This window comes from Scyliorhinus torazame, chromosome 6 (genome assembly GCF_047496885.1).
Source record: "Scyliorhinus torazame isolate Kashiwa2021f chromosome 6, sScyTor2.1, whole genome shotgun sequence".
Taxonomy (NCBI): domain Eukaryota; kingdom Metazoa; phylum Chordata; class Chondrichthyes; order Carcharhiniformes; family Scyliorhinidae; genus Scyliorhinus; species Scyliorhinus torazame.
In genome coordinates this window covers 291,762,262-291,789,252 of record NC_092712.1, presented here as the reverse complement: position 1 = coordinate 291,789,252, position 26,991 = coordinate 291,762,262, and the positions used below count along the sequence as shown (strand labels likewise).

At 46.8% G+C, this 26,991-nt stretch overlaps 1 protein-coding gene across 3 annotated transcripts in view; it reads right to left on the bottom strand.

Annotated features, from left to right (window-relative positions):
• The window catches only part of LOC140425500 (uncharacterized), a 290,281-nt gene that overhangs the window by 53,717 nt on the left and 209,573 nt on the right, over positions 1 to 26,991 (bottom strand). For all 3 annotated transcript variants that reach the window (XM_072509834.1, XM_072509836.1, XM_072509835.1), the window contains one exon: positions 24,006 to 24,124. In XM_072509834.1, coding sequence (XP_072365935.1) covers positions 24,006 to 24,124 — 119 coding nt within the window. The remainder of the gene's footprint in view (positions 1 to 24,005; positions 24,125 to 26,991) is intronic.

Sequence of the window (26,991 nt, the reverse complement as noted above, 5' to 3'; positions counted from 1 at the left end):
TCATTACTGAGATTCGATGGCTCACCCGAGCGTGGAGGAGTCGCAGCTTGAGGGTCTCCATGGGAGGCATTGTGGAGGAGTCAAGGTAGGTCTCGAAGCATCAAAGCCAATGTTTGAATATCTCCTTGGCTTCGGACGCGCAGGCGCCGAGTTCAAGCCTGTCTGGCTTTAGAGCGGCTTCCATAGTGCTGTCTATGACTAATAAATTGATATACCTTCAATTCACCGAGAGGCAGAGAGAGCAAGTGAACATTAGGCTTTATTAGTCATGAACTTGCCTAGCCAGAGTCGGTTGTACAGATGAATGTCGCCCACAGGCGGCCGGTCTATATATGGCCCTGGTGAGGGCCGAGCCAGAGACGGAGCCCACCGGGGTTACAGTACAGTACCTGGAAGCAGCTCGTATCACCACTTCCAGGTCGTCATAGGTTACAGTATCATGCATGCATTAGGTGAATACATTCACCACACAGGGAAACGGTGTCCTCTGGTGTGGGAATTCAGAACAAGGTGGCACATTCTTAATAGTGGAGCTAGGCCATTTGGGAACAAAATTAGGAAGCATTTTTCACACTTTTGGCCTTGAAAGCTGTAATGAAAGAAGGGGTGAAATGTTAGTCTGCCCACCACCAGGTGGGGTGGTGTGTGGTGTAAAATTGGGTGTTAGTAGGAATCTGGAACTCTCTCCCAAAAGGCTGCTGCTGCTGGACTGATTGAAATTTTCAAGACTGAAATAGCCAGATTTCTGTTGCAAAGACATGTTGACGAATAGGAGCATAGGCAGGTGTATGGAGTAGAGGCAAAAAACCAAACGTGATCTAATTGAATGGTAGATCAGATTCGAAGGGCTGAAAGGTGGAGAGAGGCCACTTTTTTGGCGACTTGATTGCCTCCATCGATCTATGAGAAAACAGGCCATCCAATGCCGATGCCCCCCCCCCCCCCCCCTCCCCCGCCCCACTGCTGGCAAAATGCCATTGGTGGCAGTTAGGCAACCGGCAAGATATAGCTACCCTGGCGACTTTTGTAAGGGTCACAAAGAGTTTGTAAAGTCAAACAGAAAGTAACTTTATTTATAACAATATATACACCGCACCAATAGTTCACTCTCTCTAGCTGATACCACACTGGCCAGCTCTATTTATACAGCTGCAAAGCTAACAATTGCCCTCTCCCCCCTTCCTCATTGGAAGAGCTCATATTCCCAAAGGATCACATGGGATAACCAATTGTCCCCACCCAACAGGATCCGGGCAGGTTATAACACGTCTGATTTTACACCCCCCCCCCCCCACCCCACCCCATAAATCACTCCAGCTGCCAGTCCACTCCCAGGGTTGGTGGCGGTGGAATGGGTGGTGTGGGTTGGGGTGGGGTTGGGGCATAAAATTCCAGCTCATGTTTCATTTTCAGGATCAGCTCTTTTTTGTAGATATCACTACCAATGGAAAACATTGGAAGAGAGATAGAAATCCTGCAACATTTTCATAACTTTTATAACTGCTGGGCATGGTACAAAAAACGGGTGCTCAGAATAACATTAAGGTGGTACGGCTGTCCATTCTGTATTCACTATACACTTCGAAGGGAAGATGTGAACTTTGCTCTTGCGATTGCTGAAATGACACAGGCCTGATCATAATGTGCCATCAAATTCACATCAAGCACAGCCATGTACTGTCTCACAGAAATCAGGGGCAGAGCATTTCTTTAGTGGTAGATGGAAGCTTAAGAGTAAGTTCTTAATACCTTACCCTCACTCTCCCCCCCACCCCATCACCTTCACACTCCCCACTCCACCACCCTCGCACTACCGTACCAGCCTCACACTCCCCCACTCCATCACCCTCACACTACCGTACCAGCCTCACACTCCCCAACTCCATCACCCTCACACTCACTCTAACCCACCTTCACACTCGCTCTCCCTCCACCCCACCACCAACGCACTCATTCTCTCCCCTACCCCACCACCCTCACACTCGCTGTCCCTCCACCCCACGACCCTCATACTCATTGTCCCTCCACTGCACTGCCCTCACACTTGCTGTCCCTCCACCCCACCACTCTCACACTTCCACCACCCCACTATCCTCATACTCGCTCTCTCCCACCCGGCACTAGTGGTGTAGCGGGGCGTTTTGATGTGCAGGAACTCAGAAAATATATTAACTATATGATTTCCACAATCTTCTGTTATATTCTTTTCCTCTGTATTAATCATTTGAGTTCCCAAACATTAGTAAAAGTATGCTTTTTCAGTTTTTAAACATATTTGTGCTGGTTGGCATTTTATTTATTTATTTATAAATTTAGAGTACCCAATTCTTTTTTTCCAATTAAGGGGCAATTTAGCGTGGCCAATTGACCTAGCCGGCACATTTTTTGGGTTGTGGGGGCGAAACCCACACAAACACGGGGAGAATGTGCAAACTCCACACGGACAGTGACCCAGAGCCGGGATCAAACCTGGGATCTCGGCGCCATGAGGTAGCAGGGCTAATCCACTGCGCCACCGTGCTGCCCTGGCATGTTATTTTTAACCATGAATCATTAGTCTTTAACATAGCTAGAATTTCAGTATACAACACTTTAATTATGTAATTCAAGCTGATTGAAAACATGAATTACAGGGCTTTACTTACAAGATATGGAACTAAATTAGGTAGAGTTAAGATACAGATCAACTACAATGACAGAACAAGCTTCAAGGGGCTGAATGTCCTACTCTTGTTCCTATGTTCCTATCTAGATATCAATGATTGGGACTTGGCACATGTTTGCAAGTATTCATGCATAAAGCTCTTTCACCAGTCAATTCAAATTAGTCCAGATCTCAAAGAACTATTAGTCAGCAAAATTACTGGCTCGTATAGAACCTCTCCAATTTTCAGGCATCAGGTCCTGCAATTCAGCGCCTCAAACAGAGCTAAGGCCACTTACATATACATTAGTCAAAATCTAAAGCATTTGTACCCACCACTATATCATTTTCAATAGTGAAAATGAATACAATATATATATATATTTACATTTCAGCCATATCCTACTCCGCAATCCTAATTACAATGCTGAATCTTTCAAAGGATCAATGTGGCTTTTCTGTCCACTAACAGAACTTATAAACAGACATACCTCTTTATTCACCTGAGGAAGGAGCAGCGCTCTGAAAGCTAGTGACATCGAAACAAACCTGTTGGACTTTAACCTGGTGTTGTAAGACTTCTTACTGTGCTCACCCCAGTCCAACGCCGGCATCTCCACATCAGAACTTATAAAGCTTTATCATGGGAATACCACCTGATTGTTGTTTTTTTCCAATACATTTTTGGCTTTCAATTATGCCTTTAGTTAACTTTGGCTGTATTTGATACCTCCAGGTGCAATGTTACCATTATTTTATACCTTGATACCTTGTTGCATATTTATTTTTGAGGCTACCTTCCCCATGTACCTTCATTAAGACATTTAGATTTCAGCTTAGCGCATGCTCACTCTTTATGAAAAGGACATACCAGAATTTTCTGACTGTATTTGTAAATAACTTCACTTTTCTTCGCGATAACTTATTTCCTCAACCAGCACAACCCAATCTTCATTTTGAAACCTTTCTTTATACCTCAAAATTGAACCCATTGTTACAGCAGGTACAAAGTTGTCCGCAGCAATAGTTTTCTTAACCAAATTAAATTGGATGATACAATGACTATTGATATGAACTGAGGGGTTGTTAAGTCATGGAATGCTCCCACCAGAAACAATGGCAGGAATGGAATCATCATACGCTTCATATCTGAAATAAGAACTTCACATCTGGGATTTTAAAAAAGAGGAGTATGGGGAATAGGATGAGGTGGATAGTTCTTTCTGAGAGCTGTGCAGTTACAATGATGGGCCAAGTCGCTTCCTTCTGTGATGTGAAATTCTAAGGTCCCCACGTGGAAATCGGATATAATCTCAAAAGCACTGCCACTTATTAAATCCATTACTTCCCAACCTATTGAATAAGGAAGAAATTCTTGCTTGCACCCTCAACAATCTTTTCCCTGCCATACTATCTATTGAATAAGGCAACACCCTAATTTCTGACCAATTATCATCGTTTTGCAATATACATACCCTTGTCATTTTAGGTATTGTGGTGATGCTACAAACAGAATAAATGAAGTGATTGACAAAACTTCTGGGGTCTAAAGAACCCTTTATATTCTTGAAGAATTTGGCTTTACATGATCCAAGTCTCGAGCCTTCTAAAATATTTATTAGGTTGAGAAGACTAAAGAGGTCACAGCGCTGGGTCTGAGATTCTATAATAGAGGCCATTGCCTGATTCACTGCTGCTTGCGATAATACAACGGATATTAATCTAAAAGCAAAATACATTATTCTTTGAGGAAATGCAGGCTTGAAATGGACTGACTTGACCTCGCCTCAATGCTAAGATGAGGGACATCCTGCAGAATGTGGTCCTTTCTCCCGATGAGCTGGTGGTGCACCCCTGTATGCCACATCCAACTGTGGTGGTGCTGCCACCTGAACATATGCAGTAGCCAACTGTGTGGAAACGCCAGATGGCACTTCCCTGAGTAGGGGGCGTTGTCAGGACTGGCTCACTCCTGACAAAGCAGACCAATTTCTTGGATACAAACGGGTCTGGCACACAGATACACACTCACTCTCTCACTCTCACACAGACACAGGTGGCGATCAGCTTTTTCCTACTGGGGGGATGGGGTGGTGGTCAAGGAGGGGGGATAGGGTGACAGAGGGGTGATAGTGGTGAAAGAGTGGAGAATGGGAGGGTGAAGAAGCAGAGATGAGAGTGTGAAGAGAGGGGCAAAGGAATGGGTAGGGAGTGAAGGACTGGGAATGGAGTGAAGGATGGGGGTAGGTGAGTGACAGAGGGTGATAATCGTGAAGAAGTGGAGAATGGGAGGGTGAAGGAGCGGAGATGGGAGAGTGAAGAGAGGGGCAAAGGAATGGGGAGGGAATGAAGGAGTGGGAATGGAGTGAAGGACGGGGGAATGTAGTAGAGGGGGTTAAACGCCTGAGATCCTGGTTCCCGTTACCCAGGGCTGGGATTTAAAGGCGCATGTCTCCAATAATAGCCCCACCCACCTGACAGCTGCTCCCGCACGCACTTCCTTAGATTCAAACCCACCAACCACTGCCATGTGCATCTGAACTACAACTGCCATCAGGCATCGCAGGCTGGGACTCCCCCTGGTTCCAGACTGATACACCTCATTGCGCAGGTGCTCAGCCACACGCAGCATGGTTAATGTAGCTCCGAATGGTTGAACGTGCCCACCGTGCCTACGCGGAACCGAGAGCCCCCGTCCCCCCATCTGTGCTTGGCTGAGAATAGAATCATAGAAACCCTACCGTGCAGAAGGAGGCCATTCAGCCCATCGAGTCTGCATTGGCTTTCTGAAAGAGCATTCTACTTAGACCCATGCCCCCAACCTAACCCCATATCCCCACCTAACCTTTTTGGACACTAAGCAGCAATTTAACATGGTCAATCCAGCTAACCTGCACATCTTTGGACTGTGGGAGGAAACCGGAACAAACGGAGGAAACCATGGGGACGACGTGCAGACTCCACACAGACAGTCACCCGAGGCCAGAATTGAACCTGCGTCCCTGGCGCTGTGAGGCAGCTGTGCTAACCACTGTGCCACCGTGATTGATTTTTCAATTGTGGGCGGGTTTGCAATGTATGATTGTCCCTGAGTGTCTGCGAGTGACATCAATCAAAGAGCCCGCATTTTGGGACCTGCCTGCCTTTGGGAGTCCCGTGCCAGGGATGGTGTGCTCCATTGTGAATCTGCCCCTGGTTCCTTATACTACCAAGGAGTGACATCTTTTTCTTATTTGAAGGCTGGCCGTGGAGCAGGTCAAAGTGCGTTCAACTGGACTGCAATCCATTGTCTGCTTTTCTGCTGCTGGGAGGTAATTGAAAGCCTTGCCCACATTAATAATGAATGATTCACAGCACCAAGACATTAGACGCAAGGTTGACTGTGAAATTTTAAAAAGAGACATTTGGATACCGGTTCAGAGTTTAGAGATTTACAACCAGTCCTGCTAAATAAATCAAACCCATGACAGCTCTGTGAAATTGGATGCCTGAAATAGATGCCCCACAGACAGCCAGTGAAAGCAATGATGTGTACAGTAAAAATAGATGACCATGGGAAGGCCTGCTTCATAAATATAGTTATTTATTTAGTTTCATTGATTAGGTACTAGAGAATAGAAGATTAAGGGATGATCTTATTGTGGTTGTTGTAATGATTACAGAATCGGATAGGGTAAATCAGCATCCTGGGGTTACCAGTGACCAGATAGTGGACAGGTCTAGCCATATAAATACTGTGACAAGAGCAGGTCAGTGGCAAGTAACTCACCTCCTGACTCCCAAAGCTTGTCCACCATCTACAAGGGAGGTCAGGAGTGTGATGGAATACTTGCCATTTGCCTGAATGAGTAAGTCAAGTAAAGAAACCTTAGCCCCAGGCGACCACAGGCTGCTTTCCCCTTTGAGGGAGAGAGCTGATTGATAATGATTTAACCTGAGGCTCACCACTCCTCAGGTAAGGGGCAAGCTTGAGAAGGTGGGGCCTTCATGAATAACCTTAACCGATACGGAAATTGAATCCGCGCCTTACTCTTCATCACAAACCAGATGTCCAGCCAACTGAGCTAAACTGGCCTGGATGAAGCAGTTCTAACAACACTTAAGAAGCTCAATGCCATTCAAGACAAAGCAGCCCGCTTGATTGCTCCCCCGTCCACAAACATTCACTCCCTCCACCACTGATGCATAGTAGCAGCAGTGTGTACCATCTACACAATGCACTGCAGGAACTCACCAAGGCTCTTTAGGCACACCTTCCAAACCCACGATCACTGCCATCTATAAGGGGAAGGACAGTAGTTTCATAGCAGCACGGTAGCATTGTGGATAGCACAATTGCTTCACAGCTCCAGGGTCCCAGGTTCGATTCCCGGCTTGGGTCATGGTCTGTGCGGAGTCTGCACATCCTCCCCATGTGTGCGTGGGTTTCCTCCGGGTGCTCCGGTTTCCTCCCACAGTCCAAAGATGTGCAGGTTAGGTGGATTGACCATGATAAATTGCCCTTAGTGTCCAAAATTGCCCTTAGTGTTGGGTGGGGTTACTGGGTTATGGGGATAGGGTGGAGGTGTTGACCTTGGGTAGGGTGCTCTTTCCAAGAGCCGGTACAGACTCAGTGGGCCGAATGGCCTCCTTCTGCACTGTAAATTCTATGATAATCTATTCACCTAGACATTCCCCTCCATGTCGCTCACCATCCTGACTTGGAAATATATTGCTGTTCCTTCACTGTCACTGGGTCAGAATCCTGGAACTCCATCCTGAATAGCACAGTGGGTGTGCCTACACCACATGGACTTTAACGGTTGAAGAATGCAGCTCACCACCACCTTCTCAAGGGCAATTAGGGATGGGCAAAATGCTGACCCAGCCGGCAAAGCCCATATCCTGTAAAAAATGATTTTTTTTAAAAATTGACAAATTATTTCTTCTAGTGTAGATGCTCAAAACAAGGAGGCATAACCTTGCAGTTAGAGTTAGGCCATTTGGCGGTGATACCAGAAAGCACCTCTTAACACAAGAAACTCTGCCCCATTGAAGCTGCTGAGTGTGGGGCAAATGAAACATTTCAAAACTGACAATAACTTTTTGTTAGGCAAAATTATCCAATGTTACAGAACCAAAGCAGTCAGATGGACTTAATATGCAGATCAGCCATCATCTAACTGAATGGTGGAACAGGCACAGCAGGCTAAATGTCCTACTGCTGTCCTTATGTTCCTTCCTGTATGTTAGGTTAGGGATAGGAAGGTCACTGAATTAGATGTTGCATCGTCAATAATTTACAATCATCCCCCTCAGATGGCTGTATGAACTCATGAGGCCTGGAACAAGTATGAGGTACAATCCAGCCAAGCGACAGTGTGGAATGATCTGACACTGGCAGTGAGTCCCAGTCTTCTTGTGTGCGGTCATCTGTAGGACGGGAGGTGTTTATACTGCAGAAGGAGACCATTGTGTTTGTGCCGGCTCTTTGCAAGAGTAAATCAAGAACTAATCCTTCGAGCTGCATTCTCTTTCCATACCCTGTATATTTCACTCCTTCGACTATTATTCTAAATTTCCCTTTAAAAAAGATCAAGATCTCTGTCTTATCATCTGAGGAAAAACATTCCATATTCTGTCATCAACTTGCCTTTCTACTCACTTGACACTGATTCTCCCAACAGAGGAATCAGTCTTTCCCTATTTAAACAATGAAGCGCCTCATAGTTTCATGAAAAAAAACTTACAACTCTGCTTGACCCTCCCTTCTCCATGGGAATACTGTAGCCTCAATATCGCAAGTCTATCCTTAATTGTGCTTTTCCATCTGAGGGATCGTCTGTGGCTTTAATGACCATTCAAGCTTCAATTACTTTCTAAAATGAATGAAAAATACTGCAGTGGCTGGAAATCGGAAATAAAAACAGAAAATGCTGAAAAGTATAGCAGGTCTGGCAGAATCTGTGGAGACCGTGAGAGAGTCCTGAATTTTCATCCTCAAGGCGGGTAGCGGGAGTTAGAAAAATGCCTGACTCAACCCGCCTGTCTCCGGGAAAGTGCCCTTAAAGGCTGGATCTTCATTGCCAGGGCGAGGGTCCGGGTGAAGTCGAGCCAGCTGACTCGGAAAAACATTTGCAGGTAACTAGAGAAGTGCCGAGGCACCTTCCAGGGCATTCTAGCCCTCATCCCTCACACCCACTCACCCTCCAAACACACCCCATGTGCCATCCATTCCACCTCATGCCCCTACCCATCCCCAATGTTCCTCATGCTCTCTATGTCAAATTCTGCCCTTCCACGCACCTCCTATAGCCTCTCTTCCCCTGAAGTCAAGCTTTGCCCTTCCACCCTTCCCTTTGCCCTTCATGTCCCTTATATGCCAAGCTCTGCCCTTCCATCCATTATGTATACTTGGCGGAGAGCCCCGATATCCATTTTTCTTGTTGGAACACCTGTGCCCCAGAGAAAACATTTTTTTGATTTGAGCAATCTGTCTCTCTGATCTCTGCTGTCAATTTCATAATTCTTATTTACACACCAGGTTAAGTGGCTTCAAGTGTTTGTGAGTTTAGTGATTGATACTTTAAAGGGGTTGAATGAGGAACACTTTTATTTCCTTCTAAGCAATACAACTTTTTTTTAACACAGTAGAATGTTATAAATCAATGACTGACTTTTTAAAGCTCATTTGTCCCACACCATTGTCACTATGAGGTTCATTGGTTCTATACCATATACAGTGGGTCAGTGGGCACGGAAGTGCCTTAACTTGACATGAGGAAGCATGGGGGTGGTGGGTAAATGCGATTTGTAGCTTGGCATTGGAGGTATGAGGGGCATAGGAGGTGAGTGGAAAGCAGAACTGGGCATGAGGAGCCATGGGGGAGAAGGGGGGGAGGGGGTGTTGGGAACATAGTTTGGAAGGTGGCTTGAGGAGGCCCTTTTGAACTGGCTTTTTAAAGGGTCCCTTCATGCAGACTAGGCTTCACAAATCGTCTTAGGGACTGTGAACTATGGCTGTTTAAAAACCTGGCCTGATACCATGAAAATTGCAGAGAATTTGGAGTTGTCAGGCTCCACAATGAAGGTGACCAGATCAGGAATGTCATATGTTGGCCTTTGACAGGAACTAGCCCCTGCCTTTTAAAGGCACTTCTGAAAATCATACAGCCCAGGAACGGGATTGGGAATTCTGGCATAGTAACGCACCCGCCATTTATAAATGGCTGCCGAGTCACCCCAACTCAGCAAAAATCCAGGCCAGAGTTAACATTTCGGGTCTAACATGACTCTTCTTTGGAGTTCCGAGGAAGAATCATATTGAAACGTTAACTGGGTATCCCTCTCCACAAATGCTGCCTGGCCTGTCCTCTTTTCCCAGCACTTTCGGTTTTTATTTCAATCACTTTCTGATCTGGATCATTTTCCATGTTGATTTGAAATTTAATTCGAGTTGATCTAGTTTCAAGCATTACTCAGAATTATTTGCCAGTGCTAATGATTGACTTGTTTGTCAATTGAGCAGACTCCTGTTAATAAACATTGGGGTTAGGTAAATAAATTGTCAGGTCCATATTCTTGAGCTTAATGATGACCTTTTGAAGGTTGACAGTGAATGATTTTTGAGTCCTTTAAGGAGTAATTTACAAATATCTGACATTTGGCAAGCTGTCCTTTCTATGGTGACATTCTACAACTGTTATTCTTATTCCATACATAGGAGATTACTAGTTCATTCAAAGGGTTTTATGTTGATGATTGACAATTTCTGGATTGCTTCCTAAGTTACTTATCTCCATTCAAATGTTTCACACCAGTAAAAGTTTAACCAATCACTTCCTGACTGACTTCCTTCATCTGATACTTACTGATAAAGTTTGAGATCTTGGTGTCCTCGTGCATCAGTCGCTGAAAGTAAGCATGCAGGTATAGCAGACAGTGAAGATGGCAAATGGTATGTTGGCTTCATAGCAAGAGGATTTGAGTGTAGGAATAGGGATGTTTTACTGTAATTGTATATGACATTGATGAGGCCACACCTGGAGTATTTAAAAAAAAAACTAAATTTAGACGACACAATTATTTTTTTTCCAATTAAGGGGCAATTTAGTGTGGGCATTTCACCTAACCTTCACATCTTTGGGTTGCGGGGGTGAGACCCACGCAACCCAAAGATGTGAAGGTTAGGTGAATTGTCCACACGGGGAGAATGCGCAAACTCCACATGGACAGTGACCTGGGGCCGGGATCAAACCTGGGTCCTCAGCACCGTGAAGCAGCAGGGCTAACTACAACGCCCCCCACACCTGGAGTATTGTGTGCAGTTTTGGTGTCCTTATCCGAGGACAGTTGCGCATGCTATGGAGAAAGTGCAGCGAAGGTTTATCAGGCTGATTCGTCCGATGGCGGGACTGTCATAAGAGGAGAGACAAAATCGGTTAGGATTATATTCATTGGAGTTCAGAAGAGTGAGAGAGGATCTCATAGAAACTTATAAAATTCTAACAGGATTAGACAGGGTACATTCAGAAATAAAGTTACCTATGGTGGGGGAGTCCAGAACTCGGGGTCATAGTTTGAGGATAAAGGGTAAACCTTTTAGGACTGAAGTGAGGAGAAATGTCTTCACCCAGAGTGGTGAACCTGTAGAATTCACTGCCACAAAAAGTAAGTGAGGCCAAAACATTGTGTAATTTCAAGAAGGAATTAGATATAATAATAATAATAGTTGCTTATTGTCACGAGTAGGCTTCAATGAAGTTACTTTGGATCTAAAAGGGATCAATTGATGTGGGGTGGGGGGGGGGGGGGGGTGGAGGTGGGATCAGGGCATTGAACTTGATGATCTGCCATGATTATAATGAATGACGGAGCAGGTTTGAAGGGCCGCATGGCCTCTTTCTGCTTCTATTCTCTATGTATATTTCTCCCATTTTCAAGATATCCTCCTGATATTTATCCAATCTTGTCCTCCTTTTCCGGCTCTCTTTGGATATTCACCAGGCTGCATGTGGCAAGGTGCAGTCAACCTTTTCTTGTTGATGCTCCCTGCAGTTTCTTCATCCCTTATTCCCCTGACATTTTCCACAGTTGGTACTCAGCTGATTCCATGTCAGTAATGACAAACTGTTTTCGGCTTCAAGTTGTTAGATGTGGATCTGTGTATAAACCCTGGATTACAGCTGAACTGCTGGATCTGATTAAGAGCCAGAGACTTCTCTTTCAATGAGGCAAACAAATCAAAGGGACTCTCAGATCAGGCTAAATATACAATGATTAAACACAAAGTCATTAATCTTCTTAAATTCACCAAGAGAAAGTTCTACAAGCATTTCCTCACTGAAAACACATGTCCACCAAAAACTTTGGTTAGCATTTTGTATTTCACATTCAGAATTCTTCCACCACTAACAGTAGACTGCAGCCTGAAACTTGGCAACCGATCCTTTCGGTATAATACAAAAGGGTTGCTGCACTGACTATCTTTCTGACGAGATAGTAAACTGAGAACCTGCCTGCAGGTGGAGGTAAATGATCCCATGGCAGTACTTTGAGAGATGGGTAAACCTTCTTAACTGTGAGTGTCCTGCTCAATATTTATCCCATAAGCAACATCACAGATGTTTGATCATTTTAGCGCGCTTTGAGCTTGTTTTACACAGATTGGCAGCTGTGTCTCCTACACCATAACAATGGCCACATTTCAATATTACTGAACTTGATGTAAATATTCTGAGGACGTGAAGAATAACATAAACTTTCTTTCTCCTGGTATGTATGAAAGCGCTAGTCAAAATGTGCTAATATCGAAATCAGAGATGTGTAGATTTGGTTCGACTTTCTGTCATTGAGATATTGAGTTATTTTTTTCCTGTTCTAGATTCAAACCCTAAAATTTATGAACTTCCAAACAATATAGCTGTATAAGGGATCATTTTGTGAGGCTCCGCTCTACGCACAGGTTACACGATTAGCATTATGGTATGGTCCAATCGCCGACCCTTGGACAACCCAGTGAGGCTACACCCGCAATGCACAAAATGACTCCTCGGACATGATTTAACGGAAACATTTTGAAGTGCCATTTTGGGCATGATTGGCAGGATGTTTCTCGACAGCTGCGTTGGCACTCAGTGCTGAAAATGAGCCGCAACGAGCGCCTCGTCATTACTGGCTGTCTCGCCGTCTGATTCACCACACTCGCTCCCTCACCACTCAGTGCCAGCCAGCACACAAGCATAGCAGTGCGCAGACCTGCTCCTCACTTTGGAGATGCCAACCTGAACAAGCTTCTCAGCGCTGTGAATGAGAGACAGGGCATCCTGTTCCTCCGAGGGGGTGGGAGGGCCAGCAGCAGGGTCACCAATACTGCCTGGGAGGCAGTGGCTGCGGCTGTCAGTGTGGGCAGCTTGATTAGGAGGACCAGTGCCTTCCACCAATCTGCAAGGGTAAGTTACTACGTCTCTCCTGGCATCAGTTCCGCCTGCCACCCCTCAAATTCCCAACCCCTCTGCCACAAATCACTGGGTGACATCTTGCTTGTTCCTCAGCACCCCCTGGCACCCACTAGCCCAGCCTCTTCATGTCCAGTTAAGTGCCCACACATGCCACCTTCCATCGACCCCCCTGCTCCATCAAGCGTGCAGCTCACAATGCTCTCTTTGTTGCCGCAGAGGATGATAGCCCATAATAAGCGGGAAAGGGTCAAGACGGGGGCAAATTACCAGAGATCGAGTCCTCACCCCCTATGATCCTCACCCTGCCGCAGAGGTGAGGATCCACTGCCCCTTCACCCAGATGACCTGTCTCAAGTGAGTTGTTCATGTCAGACAAAGTGACTCTTCCTTCTTACTGACCACATGTGCATTCTCTCACAGGATCTTCATGAGATGGGCCAGGCCATCCGGAGTCAGCCCTCCCACACCACCCAAGAGATGACCTCGGAGGAGAGCTCCGAGGAGACCACCATTGAGGTGTCACAGCTATCACCCCCCACCTTGCACCAGCGCAGAGACACACACCTCAAGTGGGCGACATTAGTGGACAGGCCTCTGGGGCACAATCTGGTGAACACCACACAGTTGCTGTTGCACATCAAGTGGAGGCAGGAACATTCAAGGGAGTCAGCAGTCAGAAGTGTGGTGGATCCCAGAACTCTGCTGTATCCCAGTCAAATGACGAGCGCGGCCGTCAGATTCAGGAGCGGATGTTAGCGACAGCAGGAGATGATGCTGACAATATTTGGCCAACACTGTTAGGGTGGTGACCGCAGTGGAAAGCCTGCAGCACAAGGTCAGTGTCTTAAGTGGCTCAGTCTGTGGCGGCCATGGCTGAGGGCCTCAACATCATGTCCCAGTCGCTGAGAGACATGTCCCCTACACAGGTGGACAATGCTGAGAAACTGTAGAACATGGCCCAGTCACTGAGGAACATCGCTGAGGGCATCAACACCATGGTGCAGACAATGGGGAGTGTCCAGGTCTGGTAGAACCAGATAATGAAGAGGCCTCTGGAGCTCACTCCAGCTGCCCTTCCATTCCATGGAGACCTCCAGGGCCCTACAGGCACCATCAGGGAGTAGGAAGTGTTAGGGGCAACCCGGGACCTATCTTTGTCGTACATACTGGGGACACACCAAGACGTAGCAGTAGACCATGAAAGATCAAGAAGAGAGAGGATCACTGAGTGGGCACTGGGAGGATGGTGGTCACTATGTGTAGATAGGGGAAATGGAAATGTCCAGTGCTATCTATTAAAACATGTTACATCTGATACATGTGAAGCATTTGTCATATTAATCTTCACATCGGGCTTGCCTGCTCCCCCACCCCCTGTTGCCCTCCGCTCCTCCCAACCCCCACCCTCCGGGGACAGTGGTCCAAGGTCAAACATCCCTGGTGCAGACCCCATTCAGAGGGTGGATGTGAGCACGCTGTCAGCAGAAAGAGAGGAGTCAGACTTTTGCAGAAACTGAGGAGAACCAGAGCTTTCCTCACAGCGAGTGATCATCACTCTCCTGCCTTGTTCAGTGACCCGCTGACAGTGCCCACACAGGCCCATCACTCTGGGGTGTTGTTACACAGACCCTTGGAGGGTGGAATAGGCTGGTTGGCGGGAGGGGGGGGGGGGGGGTTGGGGGGGGGGGGGGAGGAAGGAGGGGAATGTGGGGGGAGGGCGGGAATGGAGGGAAGGCGGGGAATGGTGGGAAGGCGGGGAATGGTGGGAAGGCGGGGAATGGTGGGAAGGTAGGAATTGTGCGAAGGCGGGGAATGGTGGGAAGGTGGGGAATGGAGGGAAATGGGATGGGGAAGGGCTGAGCTGATGGACAAAGCCTCATCCGATGTGAATTGCGTGAGGATGTGGGCCTCCCTGGTCCTCCTGGCATGGCGGACCCTCGCCACTGTCCTCCATCCTCTGGCTCCTCCCTGGGCTTGTCCACCACCACCCCCTGATCTACCTCCTCCTCGATGCGGAGATGCCAGTGTTGGACTGGGGTGAGCACAGTAAGAAGTCTTACATCACCAGGTTAAAGTCCAACAGGTTTGTTTCAAACACTAGCTTTCAGAGAAAGGGGCAGTGCTCCGAAAGAATGGGCGGGATTCTCCACTCCCGCGCCGAAGTGCCCACGCCGTCGTGAATGCCGTTGAGGTTCACGACGGCGCGAAATGGCCCCTATCCCGACCGATTCAGGGCCCGATAATGGGCTAGGATCGGGGCCGCGTCATCTACACGCGCCAGGCCTTGTTGCCGCGTAAAGGCGGCGCCACATACATGATGCGGACGGCGCCGCATAACTGACGTCACACGCGCATGCGCAGGTTGCTGTCCTTTCCGAGTCCGCCCCGCAAGAAGATGGCGGACGGATCTTGTGGGGCCGCGGAAGTAAGGAGGTCCTCCTTCAGAGAGGACGGCCCGACGATCGGTGGGCACCGAATGCGGGCCATCCCACATTTGAGGTACCCCCCGGTGCAGGATCCCCCCCTCCTCCCTCCGCAGGCCGCCCCCCCCAGCGTTCCCGCGCTATTCCCGATGGCAGCGAGCAGGTGTAGATGACGCCGGGGGGAACCCGCCGCTTTGGCCTGGCCGCTCGGCCCATCCGGGCCTGAGAATAACGGGGGTGCCGGAGAATCGCCATTTTGGGTGTCACCGGTGATTCTCCAGCCTGCGGCCCGCGGAACTCGACGGGGCTGTTCCCGCCGCTTGGGAGAATCGCGGGAGGGCATCGGACCGCGTCCCGGGAAATTTTGGCGGCCCAGGCGATTCTCCCAACCGGCGCGGGAGTGGAGAATCTCGCCCCTAGTGTTTGAAAAAAACCTGTTGGACTTTAACCTGGTGTTTTAAGACTTCTTACTGTACCTCCTCCTCAGACAAGGCCACATATCCCTCCTCCGGGAGACAGCGATGCACTGTTCAATGACAGTACGGGTGGCAACATGGGCCTCGTTATATCGGGTCTCCGGAAAAAATTAAAAATCCTTTTCACCTGGGTGTAAAAAGGGCCAAGGATCTAACTCCCCTCATCTGTTCCATGAAAAACAACAACACTCTGACCACCCCTGATGGAGTCAGAGATTTGGGCTTGGACCAATCAAGACTAGTGTTCAGAACACAATTTAAGTCCCCATCCAGAATTAGCTGATGCAAATCCAAATTGGGGAGGAGTCCAGCATATTATTAATGAAATTCATATCATCCCAGTTTGGAGCATAGATATTAACCAGAACCACCAGAGTGCCCACCAGGGAGCCACAGGCAACAACATGGCTGCCATTGGGGTCGGCCAAGATCTTGGCGAAAGAAACTTGAACCCTTTTATTAATTAATATTGCCGCATCCCGGGTCCTACCATCGAGATCCGAATGAAAGACTTGTCCCACCCACTCCTTCCTCAGCCTCGTCAGGTCTCTGACACGCAAATGAGTCTCCCGCAGAAACACCATGTTGGAAACTCTTAAGGTGAGCAATCATTCTCAGCCTTTTCACTGGGCCATTCAACCCCCTGACATTCCAGGTGACAAAACAAATTGGGCGTCTCCCACCCCCCTTCAATCTGGAGTCAGCCATTTCCACCAAGACAGATTATTCAACAGATATATAAAAGGTATGGGGAGCCAGGCCCAGCCATGATGGACCGGCAAACCAGCACCATGAGGTCAGTCTCTGAGGGACCGACATGATCAGCAATATTGTTGTATCTGTAAGGTATTGGAGAAGGCGAGGGACACAACAATTGGTTAGGTCTTCCACGCCAGGACCCTCAAACCTCCCAAGCCACCCCCACCCTTACGTGTCCCGCCTTCTCTCAGAGTGCCATCCACCGAGCCAGTTGTGCTGGAGGACCTCTCTCTGCACATTCACCCCCAGCCCCTAGACCCCTGACACCTGCTGGGCACATTAGGGACACAGTGCTCATGTGCCCTCCCCTGATCCACACACACCCTTTGGTCACAAGGATTATCCCAGTGCTGAAGCCCAGCTCTCGAGTGTTTGAATGTTGGCTGCTGCCCCTATGGAGGTTTAGAGTTCAGGCAAACTGATCAGGCTTCAAGATTTGATTTAAATGCGATCCAATAATCATCATCTGAGACATGGCATGTGTACCTACGAGCAGCCACTTGAGAACTGTGAAGTGCTCTCACAACGAACAAGGCCAATTCCTTATTAGCAATAGCATTCAGCGGTGAAGCTAGAGGCTCCTCACAGTCAAAGGGAGTTAACGTGACCGTCAGCAGAGAACCAAGAACACGGTTCTGTCCTGGAAGTGTTTGGTAGGACAGACAGGCACCTGTAGTTGCCCCAGTTACAGGTATCCACAATATTTACAGATGGTTTGAAGGCTCACAGATGAAAAGCCCCTCAAAACTCCCCTCCAGTGCCCTTGAGCTGCATGCCCAAAAATGGAAATGGCTACTCACCTCCTCAGTTCCCCTCAGCAGCCATCACGCCAGCTTCAGGTTTTTAAAAAGGAATACTAAAAGACACCCGCGTGATTTCTTGCTGGGGAACCGGTTAATTCCCAGAAGGTTGTTAAATTCAACTTCAATCTGGCTAAAGAGTTGGAAATTAATGCAAATTGAGGTTAATGATCTGCTTACCATATTTGGGCGAGATACGGAATTCACCATCGGGAAGGGGCCAGTTAGATAGAAAACTGATTGGTTCCCGGCGTGAATCTAGATATTGGCCTTTCCTGCTACTTAACTGTCATGCCCAGGTCCACGCCGAGTGCAACGTAGTGGTTAAATCGTGCCCCTACAGTATAGAATGCATTCTGTCCTTCCTCTCTTCTGAATGATTTCAGCCAGAGATACAACTAGTCATAGTATTCTTAACATCCTTGGCTAGAGGAACATGAGAACCAGAGAAGGCCATCCAGTCCCTCGAGCCTGTTCTGCCACTCACCAACTCTATTAGATCATAGCCGACATGGTGGCACAGCGGTTAGCATTATTGTCTCACAGCTCCAGGGACCCGGGTTCAATTCCGGCCTTGGGTCATTGTCTGGGTGGAGTTTGCACGTTCTCCCCGAGTCTGCGTGGGCTTCCTCCGGGTGCTCTGGTTTCCTCCCACAGTCCAAAAATGTCCGGGTTAGGTGGATTGGCCATGCTAAATTGCCCCTTAGTGTCCAGGGATGTGCAGTTGGGTTATGGGGTTACGAGGGTAGGGAGGGGTGGTTAGGTTAGTGGATATAAGTAGCGTGCTCGTTCCAAGAGTCGGTGCAGACTCGACGGGCCGAATAGCCTCCTTTGCACTGTAGGGATTCTATGACTCTATTCTAAGACCTGTACTTTAACTGCGTGCCTTGTTCCATGTCCCTTAATGTTCTTGACTAACAAAAACCTATCGATCTTATATCAAGCATGTGCATCTCTGTGTACATTTGGATGTGTGAACAAAATTGCAATGCTCAAAGAGTTAAATAGCTTGATAAGAATGGCTGTTCAGATGAGTTGCTAGAAGGTAACATGTATTATCAAAAGATAGAAACAGCACAAATCAGGGGCTTAGAAGGAACTTGATAACAACAGTGGATGGAGAGAAAGATGAATGAATAAAATATTGGAATAAAAGCAAATTACTGCAGATGCTGGAATCTGAAACAAAAACAGAAAATACTGGACAATCTCAACAGAGCTGCCAGCATCTGTGGAAAGAGAATGGTGTTAATGTTTCGAGTCTGGATGACTCTTGGTGAAAGCTGGAATATTTGTTAAAATATTGGGATATTTACTATTCCAATTCAATAGAATGACTGTTGAACTTGCAATAGCTCTTCAGAACCTACAGATGACTACATCTAGGTATACAAGCATCATTGTAGGGTACCTCAAATCCAGCTGTCCAAAAACTGGAGTTGTCTGAAAACTGGACAGTTCTTTAATGTTGAAAGCATTGATTTTAACTGAGCAAAATTTACAAAGATATAACTTACCCGGACCGTTAGGCTACACCTTGCTTTATAGTAGTGTGGCACCGGACTAGATATCCGCTTCGCACTTTTGCGTGCCACTCTATTCCATACTCCAAATGATCCTTTTTTTAAAAATTGAAAGTGCCCAATTCTTTTTTTTCCAAATACGGGGCAATTTAGTGTGTCCAATCCACATACCTGCACATCTTTGGGTGAGACTCACGCAGACACAGGGAGAATGTGCAAGTTCCACACGGGCAGTGACCCGGGGCTGGGATCGAACCCGGGTCCTCAGTGCTGTGAGGCTTCAGTGCTAACCACTGCGCCACCATGCCACCCTCTCCAAACGATTCTTGACCCCACATATCCTAGCTTGACCTCAACTGCTCAGGGCCCGAAGCACCCAATTGAAAATCCAGCAGTACCCAAAATCCAGCATGGCCTTAGTCACAAGGTTGTCAGATTTGAGGTACGGGTATCTGTAACACTTAATTTGTATGACTCCTTTTTTTAAAACAACTATTGGCACTAATGTCCCTAAGGTAAAGAAATATCTTAGGAGCATGTTAAACATCCATAATCTAAGAGTGCCACTCCTCCTTCCTACAAAAACATTGAGAATCTGCTTATTATTTTCATGTGTTATCACATTATACTCAGTGCCACACCACTTTACATCATGATTCAGGCATTCCAAAACTCCCATCCATCACGAGTTCTGTTCTATACAGATAGTTTGCCTACTTTCCGGGTGTATGTTAAAGAACGTCAGCACTGTTTTTTGACAACATTTATTATCTGCTTTCTGAAATTTAAAGATTTCTAGACCCAGCTTTTTGCCAATAGTCTGGTTTATAAGAGAAGATATCGTGACAAAGAAGTGTTGACGATTGTAATAGGAACAGGCATCGAGAGAATGGCCCTGGTATTTGCTCCTGTTAAAAGAAAATGGCTTTGAGCAATTTCCAATGATTATACACAAAAGGCCTAAAGACCACACACACTTGCACAAAGGGAAAGGTTTCAATTTCTCTGAGAATTACATCATCTCAAATATGGTTTGTAATTCCACTGCCAATAAATCCATTCTGCATTAGAAACTTGATCCAAAATAATTGTGCATGGAGCGAGCCAATTTAAGGGGGGGAAAAAAATGAAAGTTCTTTTTAAGGTATTCAAAGACTGCAGATTGGTTAATGCATAAAAATCTGTGCTATTGGTTCACTAATTTCCTTTAGGGAAAGAAGCCTGCTGCTGCCCTTATTTGATCCGGACTATTTGTGGCTCCAGTACCACATTAACATGGGGCAGGATTCTCTGGCCTCGTCCGCACGGCGATCGGAGAATTTACCCCTGAGATACTCTCAATTATGACTCAGGAGAGAAGATTGATAATTCAAAGGCTTTAATTACCAGAGAACCAGACAGCTGCTGAGAAGTGTGCTCACTGCACGCTGCCCACTGAACGTAACCTTATATACAGTTCCCGGGGGGCGGAGTCCCCCAGGGTTCCAAACCCGGTCTTAAAGGAGCCTACGCATTAAAGGTACATGTGTCTACAGATATCATTCATCACAACCCCCGAGGTCAATTGACTTCCCCATTGTCCGCGTCTTGCCCGTGGCGGGCGGGGAGGTGGAATCCAGCCCGTGGTAGATTCTTAACTACTCTCTGAAGGTGTCACGGATGTGTCAAACCGCTGTACAACTAAAATAATCCTCACAATGTAGTCCAAGGAGGCAACCCACCACCACCTACATGGGAGATTGAGGGATAACAACAATAACTCAGATTTCATGACATTATTATTAGATTATTATTATTATTAAGGGCCCTAAGTGAGCAGCACGTGGTACAGTGGTTAGCACTGCTGCCTACGCGCTGAGGGCCCAGGTTCGAATCCCGGCCCTGGCTCACTGTCCGTGTGGAGTTTGCATATTCTCCCCGTGTCTGCGTGGGTTTCACCCCCACAACCCAAAGATTTGTAGACTACGTGGATTGGCCATGCTAATTTGCCCCTTAATTGGAAAAACAATAATTGGGTACTCTAAATTTATTTAAAAAAAATTAAGGACACTATGTAAATATAAGGCACTTCTTCACAAAGGCATTACTAAAGAAAGTACAAAACCAGGTTACACAAGAAGGCATTAAATCAGATAACTATAATCTTGGTCAAAGAAGCGCTTTTAAGAAGTGTCTTAAAGGAATAAAGCAATGTAGAGAGGAGCAGAAGTGCAGGGAGGGATTTTCAGAGCTTGGGGCCCAGGTATCTCAAGCATGGCCTCTCATGGTGGAGCAATTATGAATCAAAATGCACAAGACCACAGAATTAGAGAAATGCAGGCATCTCGGACGGTTGAGAGGCTGGACGAGATTACAGAGATAGGAGCAGGCAAAGCCATGGAGGAATTTGAAAACAAGGAGAGAATTTTAAAGTCAAGGAATTGCTTGACTGGGAGTCAATGTAAGCCAGATTGGACTCAGGGATGGGAATTGGTGCGATATAAGGTGGCAGCTGAGTTGTGAATTACCTCAAGTTTATGAAGGGTAGATTGTGAGGGACCAGCCAAAAATCCATTGGCTTAGTTGAGCCAAGAGGTAACAAAGGGACGAATAGCCTATAAATACCAACGATACCCACACCCAAGACTAAATTGAGGTTAGTTTAGTTAGCCAACACTTCAAAAGCACAAAATGGTCAGTTCAATATTTATTGGAAATATATAAAAACAAACACTCTTTTGGAAGATGCGATGAGGCTTGCAATACAGCTGTGCAGATCCAATTTAACATGGAAGACCAGAACCACCCTGGATCCTAAACCTTTTATTTGTTCCCAATATTAAAGCTCTTGAAACTGTCAGCCGTGAGAACTGCTCGCAATAATTTGCTCTCTTAATGTTGTTAATCTGGTCATCATCACGCCACTTTATGTCATGACTCATTCATTAAGGCAAAAAAAAACCTTCCAACACTCCAGCAAATCGCTTTTCAGCCGGTAAGTGCCACCACAGCTCTTTGACAATCTTGCTGCAATTTCCTCTAAAGATCATAACTTCTTCAAAGTGCTTGCATTTTTAGCACTGTAACCACGAAAGCCAGTGAACAGAAAAATTGCTGGTGTTGGTAAAGATGCCAAAAGTGGGAATAAAATCTTGTTTTTGCACTTCAGAATCTTCCAAGATTAGCCATGCCATAGCTGTGGACACCCAAACTAAACTTTATCCAAATGGATATATTTGTCTTTGGAACCAATTATTATGAAAGAATCTAAGGCTATTGGAAACCTGGCATGATGTGGTTGTAATGCCTGGCATTATCAGGTGCTAGGCATCAGTTGTTGCTAAAAGAAAACTGATGGCGCCCATTGCAAACGATGATCCAGATTTTGCTAGAGCAGCGCATCTCAAGTCATGCCTGATTTGTTATGTTGTGGGTGTAACATAAGTGGCTTCCTTGTGGTGCACTTGACAAAGGAATGTTCAGTCGTGGCGATCACTTCAACACGTTTATTAAACTATTTACATTTCTATTACTCGGGTTTGACACTACTGCTAATCCTACTATAGCTATCCAGACTGACTAACCAGTTGCTGCAATCCACGTGGTGGGTGTAATATTGAATCAACCCTGTGTCTGTACTCACTGACTGTCTCCACTGGAAAGAGGCAGATCATGTGTGTGGTGTCCTTTATATATGGGTTGGTGTAATGCCCCCCTGTGGTCATGTCACCTCCGTGTGTATGGTGAATGTCCATTGGTCGTGTCCTATCTACCTCATCTATTGGTTGAGTGTGTGTGTGTGATGTCACTGGTGCTCCCTCTAGTGTCTAGCTAGCCTACATGCATTTACATTGATGCACATCACCACAATGCCTTGTTTGTTGGAACTTTTCTTTCAACTTTGAACTCCAAACAAACTGTTGCCCGTAAATTGCTGGGAGTCTGAGCTGATTATGAAGCATCTGAGAGCCTGGTGAACATCAGGACCAACAGCCGACCTCCTTAAACAGTGAGATTTAAGGTTCAAAAAAGGGACAGAGAAACAGCGGAGAGGGAAATAAGGTGAACTGAATTCAATGTATTTGCAGAAAAGGAAGTAAAGAGGGGAGGAAAGATAAAATTTGAGTGAGACAGAAAAGGAGGCGGCAAGGAAAAAAAATAGGAAAACAAGTTTAAGAATTAAATTTAAAGTAAATAAATAAAAAATCTGTCAACAACTTGGGACCTGTGGAAAGGAGGCTCAACAGTTTAAATGGTTCCCTCTCCAGGCTGAGAATGTTGAGTGCGATTGTAGCCCAAACCTTGTGGCGAGTTTAATTGGCAATTGATGTGTAAAAGCAGAAACTTTGCGAAACTCAAGGGGTGGTCGAGGGCAAACAGTCCACAAAAGTGTCAATCATCCAGCAACTAATGGCAGGTGTATCTTCCTCACCACAAACTGCCGGCTGATTTTCACTTTAATAACAGCATGTTAACCTCAGTGTTATTATGACAGCAAATTCTGGGTCAATACTTTTGTTGTGCATTAACAGAGGAAGCAGAGCAATCCCCAATTATGCAGCTCCCGGATCGCATGGGCAGTTTGACAATTTGAATTCAGTATTTTAAACTCTGGAAATAAAAAAGCCAGTATCGGTAAAAGTGACCACAAAGCTGTCTGATCAGCTTAAAGTCCTGACTGGTTCATTAGCGTCCTTTAGGGGAGGAAACCCGTCCGGCCTATCTGTGACTAAAGTGCCACCTCAGCGGGGTGTTAACTGTCCTTTCACACGACACAGCAAGCCATTTTGTTGCATCAAAAATAAAAGGCTCATCACCACAGTCTCCAGCCAACTAGGGATGGGCAATAAAATTTTGGCCCTGTCACAGTTTGAAAATGAATTTTGTCAATTATCTGACTTGACAGTTCCTTGTAATTCCAACTCATAAATGTTTTTATTATTTGTGTCAGACGCTACTCACGTCTAGCATAAGCTCCCCTTCTGAGCGCCAATTCCCAGTCAAGAGCGTGGGCTGGCTGTCCCTCATGTCATGGTTGATAAATTGATGAGATTCCTTCTGCAACTCCGTCTCCTGAAAGGCTGCAAAATAATGGAAAGCCACACAAAAAATTAGCCAGTTCTAACGCAGCGCATGCTAAAGAACAACAACCATCGGAAAGGAACATTCATTGGAAGAGAATATTGCGTCACAAATTCAATCGCCGAACCTGTGGGCCCGTCACCTTCCCTGTAAACCTGATCTACCTGAATGTAGAATGGTACATTCCGTGGGGAGTTGGGGGTTGGGGAGGAAGGGGGGTACCCCAAGGTGGGAGATTTCTCACTTGCTACCCTATTGGAAAGTGGTCAAAAAGAAGAAATGGTGCCACAACAGGGGCTGTTTAGCACAGGGCTAAATCGCTGGCTTTGAAAGCAGACCAAGGCAGGCCAGCAGCACGGTTCGATTCCCGTAACAGCCTCCCCGAACAGGTGCCGGAATGTGGCGACTAGGGACTTTTCACAGTCACTTCATTTGAAGCCTACTTGTGACAATAAGCGATTTTCATTTCATTTCACAACCAGAAATCCTTGGGAATCTGGTTAGGCGGTCCTAATTGAAACTTTGGTTTAAAAGCACGAGAGGGAATAGACAGGCAAAAAAACTACAGGTATTACAAACTGATGTATATGTGGGTTTCACCCATAAATCTTCATCCCAAGCCTATGCAGGCAGCGCTGAAGACAATGGAGGAAGAGAGCACTGGGCCAAGATTGTGGAAAAGAAGGTAGCCCATTTAACCTGCCCCCATTGGATTTGACCAGCCTCCATTACTACCTTGTGCCACTTGGGGTCTAAACAACTGGGAAAATTCCACACCAGCAGTCTGAAAATGGAGACAGGTTCACGACAGTGGGGGTAAGCCCTATCTTCCAATTCCCACCTCTGACATGAAAATAGTCTCTCAGTCCGGTCAAGCCTCAGTTGCACTATTCTCAACCTTGTATTCAAATCCTTCCCTGGTATTAACAAATGCCCATCTCTGTAACCCCCTCCAGCACTGGGATTTTGGCACTCCTCCCAATCCAGTCTCCTGTGCAACACAACTATTATTATGATGGTGACTGGAATTAGCAGTGTGATGGGGGTCAGCGGCGAGATCGGGAATTGCCCCCCCCCTCTGGGGTTTGAGGTGAATTAGTAGATCTGAGCCAGTATGTAAATCAGTAGCAATGGCCTCAGCTTAATCTGACTCTCTTGGTTCAGGTGTACCAAACTACCAAGAATATGGGCTGGATTCTCTGCTTTCGGGACTATGAGCAGACGTCGTCGTGAAAACTGTGGTCTTTTACCCCAGGAAAACTGGCATCAAAAGGCCACAGATTCGCAGCCTTGCAGGGGGCTAGCAGGCAGCTGTTGTGGAGCTCGCAGCTCCAGCTGCCGATACGGCTCCCCGCACTTCTGGGTCAGAGGCCGCGCATGCGCACGGCGGCGGCCATCAGCGGTTGCACCGTGCTCCATGGTGGACTCAGCCCGTGGACCTGGACCGCCGAAATAGTGCCCCCGATCACCCGACCCGGACCGCCCTGACAAAGAAACCGTAGTCCGAATGAGGACCCCCTGCCCTCCAATCGGCCCGCCCCCACTGTGGAGGCCCCGGACTGAGTCCGCAGCTGCCTCACGAGTTTCCCGAACGGCAGGACCACATTAGAAATACGCCGTCAGAAATTCAGCCAGTCGAGAATGGAGAATAGTGGGACAGGCCTCAGGCAATGGCCTCAGGTGGTGGATACTCAGCGCGTTGTACTCCCCGAGTACGCCACTTTTTTGGGGGGGCGGGAATAGCGGAACCGGTGCCGGGCCCGAATTCATGCGGGAAACTGGATTCTCCGCACCATTGCAGAACGCAATTTCAGCGTCAAGGGAGGCGGAGAATCCAGCCCCCTATTTCTATATAGCACTTTAAATGTAGTAAAGCCCAAAGTGCTTCACAGAAGCAGTATCCAACAATTCTTTACACTAAGTCACATAAGGAGTTATTAGGGAAGGTAGCCAAAAGCATGGCGAAAGAGGGAAGGTTTAAGGAAAGTCTTAAAGGGGTAGAGTGAGATAGGGAGGCAGAGAGGGAGGGAATTCCATAGTTAAGAAACTAGGCAACTGAAGGTCTGGCTGCCAATGTGAAGGTGAAGGAAGTCAGGGCATGGACTAATAGGCCTGAATTAGAGGAGTGCAGAGACCTCAAAGAGCTATTGGGCTAGAGGAAGTTACAGAGATAGAAAGGGGGAGGACATGGAGGGAATTGAAAACAAGAAGGATAATTTTAAAAACTAGGCATTGCTGGGGGTCAGCAGGTTCAGCGTCGCTGGGTGAACAGGACTTTCCGCAAGTTAAGATACATGCAGCAGAGATACAGGTAAGACCATAAAACATAGGAGCAGAATTAAGCCATTCGGCCCATCGAGTCTGCTGTGCCATTCAATCGTGGCTGGTATGTTTCTCATTCCCATTCTCCTGCCTTCTCCCCATAAACCCTGATCCCCTTATTAATCAAGAACCTATCTCTGTCTTAAAGACACTCAGCGATTTGGCCTCCACAGCCTTCTGCGGCAATGAATTCCACAGGTTCACCACCCTCTGGCTGAAGACATTCCTCCTCATCTCAGTTTTAAAGGATCGACCCTTTAGTCTGAGATTGTGTCCTCTGGTTCTTGTTTTTCTTACAAGTGGAAACATCCTCTCCACATCCACTCTATCCAGGCCTCGCAGTATCCTGCAAGTTTCAATAAGATCCCCCCTTATCCTTCTAAACTCCAATGAGTACAGACCCAGAGTCCTCAACAAGCTCTTCATTCCAGGGATCATTCTGGTGAACCTCTTCTCGACCCTTTCCAAGGCCTTAGATACAGGGCCTAAAACTGCTCACAATAGCATCAAGTGCCATCCAGTGCCCCTCTGCTGTATGAATGTG